This window comes from Pelmatolapia mariae, linkage group LG12, assembly GCF_036321145.2.
Source record: "Pelmatolapia mariae isolate MD_Pm_ZW linkage group LG12, Pm_UMD_F_2, whole genome shotgun sequence".
Classification (NCBI taxonomy): domain Eukaryota; kingdom Metazoa; phylum Chordata; class Actinopteri; order Cichliformes; family Cichlidae; genus Pelmatolapia; species Pelmatolapia mariae.
The window spans coordinates 23,456,202-23,468,449 of NC_086237.1; the positions used below are offsets into that span (position 1 = coordinate 23,456,202).

Sequence of the window (12,248 nt, forward strand, 5' to 3'; positions counted from 1 at the left end):
AGACTTAAACATAAGTTACGACTGATTTGAGCCAAGCATCAAAAATGGGATATTTTGCTAATATGATCCTGTTACCAGTGCAGTGCAATCCCAGCTGGCGAGAGATAGATAGACCCCAGACTACAAGGAACTCACTGGAACTCATTGGAATAATTTGAAGGGAGCACTGGTTTCTGTGGTACTAGACCGCAGACCACTGTGACTGAATAAATGTAGCTAAGTGTAAAAATACAGCATTTAATATTGGCAAGGACAACAAAAGTGTATTTAATGTGGATGTGTCTCCTTACAGGAAGGTTAATATTAAGATTTGGATCAAATGTTTGTCTCTACGTAAAGTTCATATCTCTTGTTCAGTTTATAATTTCACATTTTTGTGTCTTTTGTATATTTTTTGATGTTCAGAAGTCACAAATACAGAATATGTTTTGGGGGGGAAAGGAGCATTAGAGGTAGTGGAAGTGGAAGAAGAGCATGAATGAATCCATATCAGATTAATGTCTCAGAATAGACAAAAGAAACTGCTTGCTCAGCAAACATATGTTCTGAGCAGTCACCTTGTTCAGCTTGACTTATTTCTAGGAGTCGGTGTTCTCTGCGGGTCGATGGTGTGTGAGTGTGTTTATCTTAAGGCGGCAGTCTTCAGTCTGTCCGGGGTCAGAGACAGAGACAAACGCCTCCCCCGGCCGGCTGTCAGCGCCTAGTCACTAATGATGCTGCAGCGCTGAGCTCAGCTAATTGACCAGACAGAGATGGATCGGATCAGGACCTTGTACTCTGCTGTGTCTGCTCGCTTCAGTGTGAGCGCGTGTGTTTGTGTGTGTGTTTTGATGTTTTTTGTTCACGGCTGCCTCCACACCGTGGACTGTATCTCCTAACAGGAACGTCCAACTTTGATGCATCACAGCAGGATTGAGGGAAACAGTACGGACAACCCTTTAAAGGCTGCTCAGGCATATCTTCGTATATTCATCCACCATCTGCTGACAAAACTGCGAATGCTTCACTCGTACTTTCATAGAGGTAGTCAGTCCGCAAACTGTGGAGAACAAATAAACCTCGGGAGGTTATGAGCTTCCAGGATCAGGCAGTCAGTGCAGCTGGGCGTGAGATGTGTGTTTAAAGGCTCTGGTTGGCAGGGCTAACTGGCCTCTTAGCATCAAGTTTATTTTCACAGGGAGAGTATCACTGAAGGAATGACCTTGGTCCATTAATAACAGAGCCCTGTGTGTGTGTCTCTTTCACACTCACACAGACAAAATGCTACATAAGAGCTCTCACACACACACACACACACACACACACACCTTAGATCATAGAGATTCTGCTAAAGCCCTGTTCATTGTGCATTTGGCACCGACTCAGTTTCAAGTAATAAAAATAACTTTTAATAAAGCTGCGACCACAAAAAAAGGTGTTACAGTAAAACAAGTTTTTAATGCTTTTCTGGGATCCAAATTGAAAAGCTGCATTCTCTTAACTTTTCAATTTTACTGAAAAACCAGTTCAGTTTCAGGTCTTTCCCCTTTTGGCCCCGTTTGCACTTGGCATACAGTAAGCGTGTCTCTAGTGTTGGCTCACAAAGCAGTCTGTTACCCTGGCAAGTTACCACTCACTCTCCTTCTGTCTGCTTCAATGTGTCTTACTTTTGTTTTAGACTATTTTAAACATACTTTCTGTCAGTAAAATCTAAATGCAGTGACCGACATATTTAAAGCACATGCATAACTAAATGTTAGTGCGTTTTGTCTCTGCTGGAGAGTTTGGATATAAGATCCAAAGAAGACAACACGATTAGTTCAGCTTCAGTGTTGTTCTTTGTTTTGTTTGTGGTGGCGCGAGGCAGAGGAAATACAAGAGGGAAAGAAAGTCTGTTAGGGTTTCAACCGATGTTTACAAGGTTACATGTGCGGCTTGGCAGACTTATCGCCCGGATTTAAGCATGCAGTTTCATCGGCCTAGCTTTAGCCACCGGCCGCATGCTTAAATGTGTGCACAGAATCTCCCTTTGACTTTTGGATAACTTCAGAACTCCATAATAAATGTCAGATTAGGTCGAATAACTGATTTGTTTTTCAGAACCCTCATTAAAAGTTGTAACACCTTTGCCTCGATCCTTTTGCTCGTTCTTCATAACTGGCTGAAAATGCACCCTCACTTTGAAATGGGAAAAGATAACTTTCTCTTTGTGACCTTTGCTCATCTCTCCCTCGTGTTCCTATGAGATTATTGCACCAGAAGCATCAAAGAAAATCCAGAAAGGGTTTGTAAACTCACTCAACTCTGTGTGAGATTTCTGTGCAAAAGAGAGAAAAGCTTAACAAGTGCTGGCTGATGTCAGCACAGCCTCTGGCCTGCTGAATTCTCTGCAGGGGTATTTCTCTAATGAAGATCTCTGAGTCTCTCACTGATTGGAACCCAGTGCAACATGGGGTAAAAAGATCAGATGCATTCACACATTTTTTGATCCCCCTCTCACTGGGGCAATTAGCCCAGTAAGCTCAAACAAATAGGGGATACGATGAACCGTGTCCATCAGGGGCCACTCATTAACTGTGATGAAGTTATTGTTGGCCAGCAGACCGATGGAGGCACTCTTGGGGCATCCCAGTCATCCTCACTCTTCAGGTCCGCATGCGTGCACGCCACAGGCTTTGTAGTAAAGTGATACTGTCTGAGGAGATGCTAAAGAAAAAAGGGGTCTTGAAGGATTTCAATATTTGTTGTTGCAAGACCGAGAGACAGAGAAAGTGTGCAAGAGGTGTGTGGGAGGCTATAGTTCTTGTGCCAAAGCCGGCATAATGCTTCATACAATAGCTCGAGTGTGGGTGAGGGGATCTTGGTGCTTGAATGTTCTTTACTTTAGAGGGAAAAGACGTGCTGTCAGGAGGGGAGGAGGGAGAGCTAGATTTCTTATCCCGAGCCCCCCCACCCCACTCCACCCCCTACCTTTGTAATTGAATGCAGCCATCTATACGAACTGGGCTTCACAGAGAAAAGCCTGCAGGATGTGCATGCACATAGACACGTCTCTTTGTCTCCTCTGCCTTCCTCCGTGTAGACTGAAGTACGCTGCAGAAGAGTGAAGCAGACATCGAAATGTCCTCATCTCTGTGCAAGGTTTATGTTGTTACTGAAGCATGGAGGAGTTTTCTACAATCCGGAGGTCATGCCATAACATTACATGGTTTGAATCCATCTACACTTGTAATCCTCTGAGAAATACCCAGAACCCAAAACAGTGAAATCATGAGCACAGAGGTCGAGGAGAGGCGGGGTGGAGGTATTATTGGAGCAGTCTCACTTTACCCTAAACCATGTGCTCTGTGTACTTTTCATACTCCTCTTTTGCCCTTTCACTCTCCCCTCTTTGGGTAATATCTGAACTCATTATGCTTTTATGTCTCAGGTTTCAAAACGTTCATTCTTCCTTCATGACAGTAAGTGCTCTATTTTCCTTTTCCGGGCCTGCAGTGTATAGAGACAGATTATGGCATCTCGATGCTACAAAACGTGAAGCTGTTTAAGAAAAATGCCGTTGTCCTGCTTCAACTCTGTGCTGCAGGTGCTATTTCATGGCTTCGTTCAGTGTAGCACTTGGCGTCGACTGTGGCCACTGGCCACTGAATGGAAAGGCATGCTTCCTGGTGGCTAATGAGGTGCTGAACCCAGCCTCTTGTTTGTATCAGGAGCACCTGGGCCAACCACAGCCAGCCCAGGCCAGACAATGGAGTCAGTCTAGCATTTCCACAAAGGTCTGCCCATTCAAATCATCTACAACCCTGGGACACAAACTCCCACACTTCATAAAATGAAGGCAAAACAGAATGCGGACCGAGACTGTCCCATTCTTTTTCAACAAGGAAACTATTGTTTGTCTTCACACGCCCTCTTTCCCAGGCCTTACGATGCTATCCTCCTTAAAGGAACGAGGCAAAAGCAAAACAGTTTGGCTGAAATGCAGCACAGTGTTTGTTCTTTGGAAATGTAACACATACAAGAGCTGCAACTGTCACTGCTAATTATCCTTTCTGAGCTCTGTCTGGCTCACCTGGAGGACAGAAACAGCACAGAGGTCATTTTCAATTTCATGTATGTGAAACGTCTTGATAGAACCCACAACACAGTCTGTAACTGAATTCTTGGAGTGATGACATTAGGTTAAACACAAAATTGCATGCTGAATCCTACAGCTTGGCAGTGAGAATCAGAGATGAGCGTTGTCCTAGTCCAAGGTTTGGCAACTCCAGGCCTCAAGCGCCGGTGTCCTGCAGGTTTTAGATCTCACCCTGGGCCAACATACCTGAATCAAATGATTAGTTCATTACCAGGCCTCTGGAGAACTTCAAGAGATGGTGAGTAGGTAATTTAGCAATTTGAATCAGCCATGTTGGATCAAGGACACATCTAAAACCTGCAGAACACCGGCACTTGAGGCCTGGAGTTGCCTACTCCTGTCTTAGTCTCTTTACTTAAACCAGATGGTGATGTATGATTTCCTTTTCTTTCCCAAGCAATCATTTTAGCCACTGGTAAACTAGAAAATACACTCACTGACCACCTTTGTGCAAAGGTACTGCTTATAAGGTTGGAGAAACCTGCAGTCAGCTGAGACTGAAGAAGTCACTGGGATGAGTGGCGAAACGTTTCTCCCACTGAAAATGCTACGTCCAGATGAACAGAATTAACCTTTTGGGATCTAAATATTATGTTGTCAAGCTAAAGAAATTATGAAAACTTCAAATGCAAAACACTGAACTGACATTTGTTCCACTTTGTCTTTTGGTTTAAACAGATGCAGGAAACCGGCTTGTAGCTCAAGAGGCATTAAGAAAACCATCTACTCTACGCCGGCCACCTGCACGCACGGGAGAAGCAATCTCCAGTAAGTAACTGTGAATACGATATTATTTTGACTAGACAGCAATTCTCATTTCAGTTTTATTCTTTTAATGCCAAACCACAAAAAAAAATTAATCTCAGGATGCATAACACAGTGAGGAAAAGATCTTTTAGGTACAAAGGTAGGGAGATGGTTTAAGTAAGAACTTGGTAATTTAGTTGGTAAAAGAGGGAAGACAACAGCTCCCGTTTAGGAGGTAAAAACCTCACAACCAGGCCCAGGGTGGAAAACAAAGATATAACAATAACAATCAATAGCAGGGTGATGGGGTCAGCACATTGCACATGATACCTATAGAGGACAATGAACAAACCGCAGGAGAAAGAAGGCACAAAGCTAATGACATTTCATCACATGGGGAGTGAAAAGAATAAAAGAGCGGTGCTCAGTGGATCATGTGAGGTCAACCAGCAGCTTGAGCCTTTGGAAGCATAATTGGGGATGATTCAGGGTCACCTGATCCAGCTCTCACTATAAGCTTTATCAAAGAAAAAGTTTAAGCCTAATCCTAAAAGTAGGTATGCCACATCTTTACATGTCTGATTCCTCCAACTAAAATCTGTTTTTCAGATTGTCTCAACTGCAGTCGAATCACTGCTATGAGCGACAGGCTGAACACACTGGAGGAGAAGGTGAAGACTTTTACTTGTTCAGACGCAGCATGTTAAACGCTGAGGAACGTGACTGGCCTACATTAAACAATCGTATTGTTTTAATTACCTGCACTTGCTTTATGTTTTCCTGTACCAGGTCCAATTACTCACAGCTCCGGCCTCCATATCGCATCGCCACCTTCAGGGTAAAGTGGGAATTGCTCCAGAGACCTCGTTACTGATGGGGGCTGTGCCCGCTCAGGGAGCTCCTGGTGAGCAGGGACCTGCAGGTAGGTGTATCCTGCTGTCACGTGTCAGGTTTAGGCCTTTCCATTTAGTTCCGTCGATGTTTACGTTTAATAATTAAGTCAGAAATCATTCCTTGCAGCTTTTCCTCCTTGCTACCTGCACACCTCCGCTCGTATCCTATTTCACCCAATGCACACGCACTTATTTCCTTTAACAAAAGTCAGAGTGCAGCTCTCTTTCAGCTCTGTGAGCGTCCTCTCCTTTCCTGGAGTTGAGCCCAGCACTGGCTGCAGCTAAAGACACAGTCATCAGTGTTGTTATACCATCAGCAAGAGAAAGATTTGATTTACTGGACTTTCAAATTAAAGACTTTTATTTGTCTTAAATGAGACAAACCTGGAGAAAATGAGTGCAGTTTGGTCTACCGCTCTGGCTGAGTTACTCCCCAGTGCTCATCCACTGTTCCCTGTGTCAAAGAAAAAGCTCCCTGATCCATTTGTAAATCAGAAATATAAAACATTTATCTGAACCAGTTCCTTCTCCCCACAGGATAAACCATTTCTAAACGAGCACCCTGTGAGTTTTCCTCTGGTGCCACCTTCAGGCCAAAGTGCACTCTTATGTAATGCATAGTGAAGGCTTGGTTTAGATTTTCCTCATTCTGCCTGTTCTTCAGCACCACTATGTGTGGGGTGTTGCTTAACTGTTCTGGTGGGGGTTCTGCTGAATAAGACCTTAATTGATTCTGATTTAAATGAAATCATTTGTCTTTACGCTGTTCCCTGCAGGTTTTATACTACTGCTTCCAATAATGGAAGAGCTGCAAATGAAATCTGATGTGTAAAATTGCTTCCTTTTAATAAAGTATTCCCAAAATCACTACAACCAGAGCTTTACATAAACCCCAAGAGTGGCCTAGGTAAGGGAAATCAGTTTGCTGAGTTAGAATTAACTGGCCCTTTAAAATTGGCACTTCAAAAATGTTGTATTTTCTAGCTAAAACATTTAATGAGCCCTAATACTGACCCATAAACACAATGACATATTCTTCCTGTGACTGTAATTGCACCTCATCCTTTGGTGGATTTTACTCGGATTGTTTTTATCAAACCTCTCCTTCTGTTTAAATTTCAGGTCCTCAGGGTGAAAAGGGAAGAGATGGGCTTCCTGGCAGAGATGGTAAATTGTAACAATAGTTGCCTTTCAGTTGACGTAAAACTGCTTAAGATGTAAACCAGTTAGGGCTTTGTGATTACTCATGGCTGTTTCCTTCTCTTAGGGAAGCCAGGGTCTCAAGGGCTGCCAGGTCCTATTGGGCCTCGAGGGGAGGCCGGGGCAAGGGGCCCATCTGGAGCCCCTGGATCAAAAGGATCCCCTGGACCAGCAGGTAACGGTGGACTCAAGGAAAAGGTCTTTGTTAGCAGAGATAAGAGTAACAAATAAACCTCGTCCTGTTGTAAAGTTGCATGTGTGTCACTAAGAGAGAGGGTATGTCAGATCAGCTGTTTAGTTATTGCCTATCTAGTCACTATTGTCTGTGGAACAATGGCTAACAAGAGGCCAAAGGGCTATGAAAACAACAGGGGGAGTATCTCCTCCTGACCTGTGATGTCCATATCCAGAGTGTTTGTCTTTCCCTCAAACCTCCTTGTCGGCCTGCAGACCCTCCAGCACTAAATGCTGGGACAGTCCAACCCCCCTTAAGGCCTGCTGGTAACTTACTGGAATTTGAGTATTTTGCTGGTTGGCTTTGAAAATCATAGGTTTCTAAAAAGTGCATCCAGAAGCAAAGTAGCAAAGTATTTCTTTTCTGACTGTATATAAACTCCCCAACATGTGTTGCTTTTCATGGTCGGCAGCCAGAACAGACACGGGATCATAAATCTGTTCCACGGATTCAGAGTTCAGTTGTTATGTACAAATAATAAATGACCTGCGGGGAAAAACGTAAATCCGGAGTCAGCTGTGACTTGAATAATGAATAAAGTAAATGGCGGTCTATAAGTGTGTCACAACATCTGCTCTTGCTATAAGCTGTTATTCCTCTGCTCTGGATCGTGAAGGGAGTGCCTCTCCTCTCAGGCTAACATGTGACCCCTGCTCTCTGCCTGCTGCTGGGTAAAGATGAGATTTGGAGCAAACGCTGAACTACAAACCCACCATGTGACTTCAATTGAAATGAACACGAGCGATACGTATACGAAATCCCAGAGCCTTATGATTTCCATATGCCCCTTTGGTGTTGGTGTTTTTCTATCTCCATTACTTCATAGGTATCCAAAAGCAGCGCTGTGTTTGTCTTATTTTGGTGATTTTTGTTTTTGTTTTTTTAACACTCAAAGAGAAAGATAAACACAGGCCTGGAATGCATCCAGTGTCATGCTAAATGTAGATAAATATGTTTCTTAAGCCAGAGGTTGTGGGAAAAATCAAAAGTGAACAGCTGTAGTTAGGAGAAGTGATGTTGTATGATATGATACGAGCCCTGATAACTTACAGGAGAGTCGTATTAAAATGTTGACTAATATTTTGCCATATCATCCCATAGTTACTCTGGGGAACCATTATCCTAGAAGAAAAACTGAAATTGTTTTCCCTAATATGTCACAAAGGCTTTAAAGAGCTGCTTTTTCTGGCCCTCTGAACACTGTGCTGCAGCTTGCAGCTTGCGATCTTCATGAAGTAGCCAAAGCAGCTGGTTTTGCTGCTGTTTCTTTACTGCGATCAGTAAAAATGTCAAATCAGATGCAATATATTATGCTGAAAATCTGTAAATAATGAAATGTCATTTAGTATATAAACAAAAAAGGTGGTGGAGGGCGAGAGGTTATGTTCAGCATACAGCCCGACCTCAGAAGAATCCAAACAATGAGGTCAGATGTCACTATGGTGCTTTTTTCCATCTTCAAAATAACACTTGGGGATGACGAGGGTCCCTTTTGCTTATGCGCACTTACAGATATACCATTTTTGTGTATATACAGAGCATTTAATTTACTGTGAACCAGTCCAAGCAACACTTTGCAGAGTTTATTGTGTTTATTTGAATTTCCCATTGTAAAGTTGCCAGCACCGGTCCATTAAAGACCCTCTTTTAGTTAACTACAGATAAAAGAAAGTTTATACACTTCTCCTGTTCAGTCTAGCTCCTGATCTTACTCCACATGTAGACACAGACACACACTCACTCCTAAGAGACACTATGTTGCATCACTCAACCCTTTATCTAATCTTTTTCCTCTCTGTTGTTTGTCCTCTTGTCGTCACATAAGCCACAGTCATTTATCATTCTGCCATGAGCTGTGCCTCTTCAGAGGAAACTCAGGTCTTATTTTGCTGTGACACATCCCTGCTGTACAGAATGTCTGTCACCATGGTGATTTTTCTGTCATGCCTACTCCCAGGCCCCCGTGGTCCAACAGGACTGCCAGGAGGGAGAGGTCTTCCAGGCCCGCCTGGCCCACCGGGGCCTCCAGGCCCTGCAGGTTCCCCAGCACCAGCCAGTGCCCGCATCCCAGAACCGGACCACAGTAAGACCTGCGCAACTAAGAGACCTCATGTAGTTATTATGACACTAATTCACTACAAACATTTAAAGTACCCATTTAGGTTTTTGATAAATCGAATCATTTCACGCTGTTAAAGAGCAAAGTTCAAATTCAGTTTAGTAGAACTAGATACTGTTTATAAAAATTATTTTTTTATTCTAAACTTTTTTTTACACCTTTTCGCTTAATTTACTTAGGATTCATTAAGCCATCATTTTGTCTGAGATTCGGCTGTGCTGTGCTACTACCAGGTAATGTAGCCATCAGCTGTCAGCCTCAAGCAAAGATGGGGATTTGGGGTACAACACTTCTATTTAACTCCATAAACCCCAGTTTATTTTTTATTTTCAGTCTCTTTATTGTCAAAGCATCTCCATCTCAAAGGACGTCAGCTGTTAGGACTTTTTAAAAACAGCCCACTTCCACTTGATTTGCTGTATATTCCATTTAAATGTGACTTTATGCCTTTTTGTTTATAAAAATTGGTTCTGCTCTTTTACTTTGGTTCCGGTTATGACTTTTCATAACCTATTTTTAACGGACCTAGATGTCCAAATGATAAATAGGTCCATGTCAGATGTCACCACCTTCTCGCATGAATTGGTGTCTTTTTGAGCCAAACCAGACACTGTTACTCCATGTCCAAACAAAATCAGCTTGTGTACGCACACAGTTTCAGGCAGGGTGACATCAATTTTAAAGACTTCCAGCTTGACTCTTTAAACTAATGTTCACGTGTCTATAGCAGCCTTACAAAAGAAACAAAGAGAATAGGAAACAGGCAAGATGACGTTAATCCTTTAACTGCTACTTGCTCCTTGTTGTCTACCAGCCAAGTAGGACAGAATCAAAGAGTGTTAAATGGAGTCAGAGACAGAGAGATTGACACAGACTTCACATGCTGGGATGAGAACCTGTCCACCCCTGATGTCACTCAACAGCTTCCAGATGTAGGTCGCTCAGACAGCTGAGGGAAGAGGCGGGGGTGGAGGGGGTGACAGACAGATGGGGGCCCACACCAGCTCTTCCAAGGTCAGCACACAGGCGGGTTTTATACATGGGTTCAGTGGTAAAAACAAAATATGCAGCACACCCGTTTGCAGGCTCTGGGTTCCTGTGTTGAGACGCAGGCTTGAGGTTGGCATGATTATTTCCGAAACTGTGGGTCATTTCTTTCACATCAAAGTAACAGCAGGGAACATAAGACGGGGGTTCTGTGCAGAGCTTCCTTTGGAAAACACTGGATTATTTGGCTTCGACATCTGCATCAGGATGTTGGAATTCCCGTCTGCAGGACTGGAGAGGGTTCCTAAACCAGCAGCCAACATGTAGTACTTAAGAGCAGGACTGTTTAAAAGCATGACCTCAGTGTTTGTTAGTGGTCGAGCAGATTTTCATGTCATGTCAAGCCACAGATTCCAGTTTGTTGTAAGCAGGAAATGAAGAGTATCAGATACAAGAAAGCAGCCCTAATTTCTTTTTAGTGGTGTGCAACAAGAATCAGGTAGCTGAAAGATGTTTCTGGGTTCTCCTCCTCCACCTTCTCTCTAATTCTCCTGAAGCCTCATGCTGTGATTGGATCTGTGTTTCCTGACAGTATAAAATGACCCAACAAACGTACATTTCCTCTAACATTCACACATGAACCACCCTCTTCAACTGGCCCTTCCTCTTTGAACACATGTGGCTGTGCACGCACAGTCAGTGCTGTTCAACAGTGGAAACTTTTTTATGTCATGTTGAACTTTTAAGACGTATCAAACTACAGTTTAGTATATTTTACTGCCCTGGCGAAGTCGTGAGATTAAGTTTGACTGTTTATTGGAGTACACTGCCCTCTAGAGGTAAGGCTGATTTGTCACACAAAAACTTAACCATCCACTAAGGTGCCTAACAGGGTGCATGTAGTTGGATCAAGAAGTTCATTTTTCTTATTATGAGATATTTTGCCACAGGCTTCTTTATGAAATGTTGATGAGGACCAATTTCTTATCTGGCACATGCAAAATATGGCTTGCTTATTGAGCTTGGCCTACCAAATTAGAACCTAATCAAAAACAACACCATATGGAAATGTAACCAAAATATAATTTGTTCTGTGGAGCTCATCAGGAGGGCAGATGATGTTACGGCATACTCATATCACAAGTCTCCTTTTATAGAATGAAACGCATGACAAATAAATTCAACTCAGTATTATAACTGAGGAAAATAAATTAATGGTATTTTAAGAGTTTGTTTAGATAGTGAAGCTACAAAAGTGGATTTTTTTTCTGCTTATAGCAACTTATTTTAACTTTACCAATAGCTTCTGCTTTCCTTTAAACACATTTTCTGTTTCAACTTCCAGATCGTGGAAAAGACCCTTTCTTCACCAACACCTTCCACGACTCTCGAGGGATACCTGTTCCAGGACCTCAGGGGCCTCCCGGACCTATTGGTGAGCATTAAACACTCTTAACAGCTTTATTAAAAAATATTAAACTACAGGACTGAATTCAAAGACACCACAAAAATCAAAGCGAAAACTTATGCAGCAGGTTAGTAGATTTTGCCAAAATATCAACAATAGTACAGGGTGGGCCATTTATATGGATACACCGTAATAAAATGGGAATGGTTGGTGATATTAAAGTCCTGTTTGTGGCACATTAGTATATGTGAGGGGGCAAACTCCTCAAGATGGGTGGGTAAAGTTGCGTTGAAACCAAGCAAAACATTGTTTTTCGTGTGACATTACCAATAAGTTTGATGTGTCACATGGCCCTCTTCCTATTGAAAAAACAAAAGTTGTATCCAAGATGGCCGACTTCTAAATGGCCACCATGGTCACCACCCATCTTGAGGAGTTGCCTAGCCTGTAGAGGTCTGTACATCCCTCCATGGATATACCTCCTCAGCTCATCACTGACCCACTACCAAACTGGTGCAATGTTACAGGCAGTAAAAGTTTTT

The 12,248-nt window shown here is 42.8% G+C and overlaps 1 protein-coding gene across 2 annotated transcripts in view; it reads left to right on the forward strand.

Moving 5' to 3' along the window:
* The window catches only part of emid1 (EMI domain containing 1), a 57,312-nt gene that overhangs the window by 38,066 nt on the left and 6,998 nt on the right, over nucleotides 1-12,248 (forward strand). For both annotated transcript variants that reach the window (XM_063490094.1, XM_063490095.1), the window contains exons 5-11: nucleotides 4,796-4,885; nucleotides 5,474-5,535; nucleotides 5,654-5,786; nucleotides 6,880-6,924; nucleotides 7,025-7,132; nucleotides 9,150-9,275; nucleotides 11,644-11,733. In XM_063490094.1, coding sequence (XP_063346164.1) covers nucleotides 4,796-4,885; nucleotides 5,474-5,535; nucleotides 5,654-5,786; nucleotides 6,880-6,924; nucleotides 7,025-7,132; nucleotides 9,150-9,275; nucleotides 11,644-11,733 — 654 coding nt within the window. The remainder of the gene's footprint in view (nucleotides 1-4,795; nucleotides 4,886-5,473; nucleotides 5,536-5,653; nucleotides 5,787-6,879; nucleotides 6,925-7,024; nucleotides 7,133-9,149; nucleotides 9,276-11,643; nucleotides 11,734-12,248) is intronic.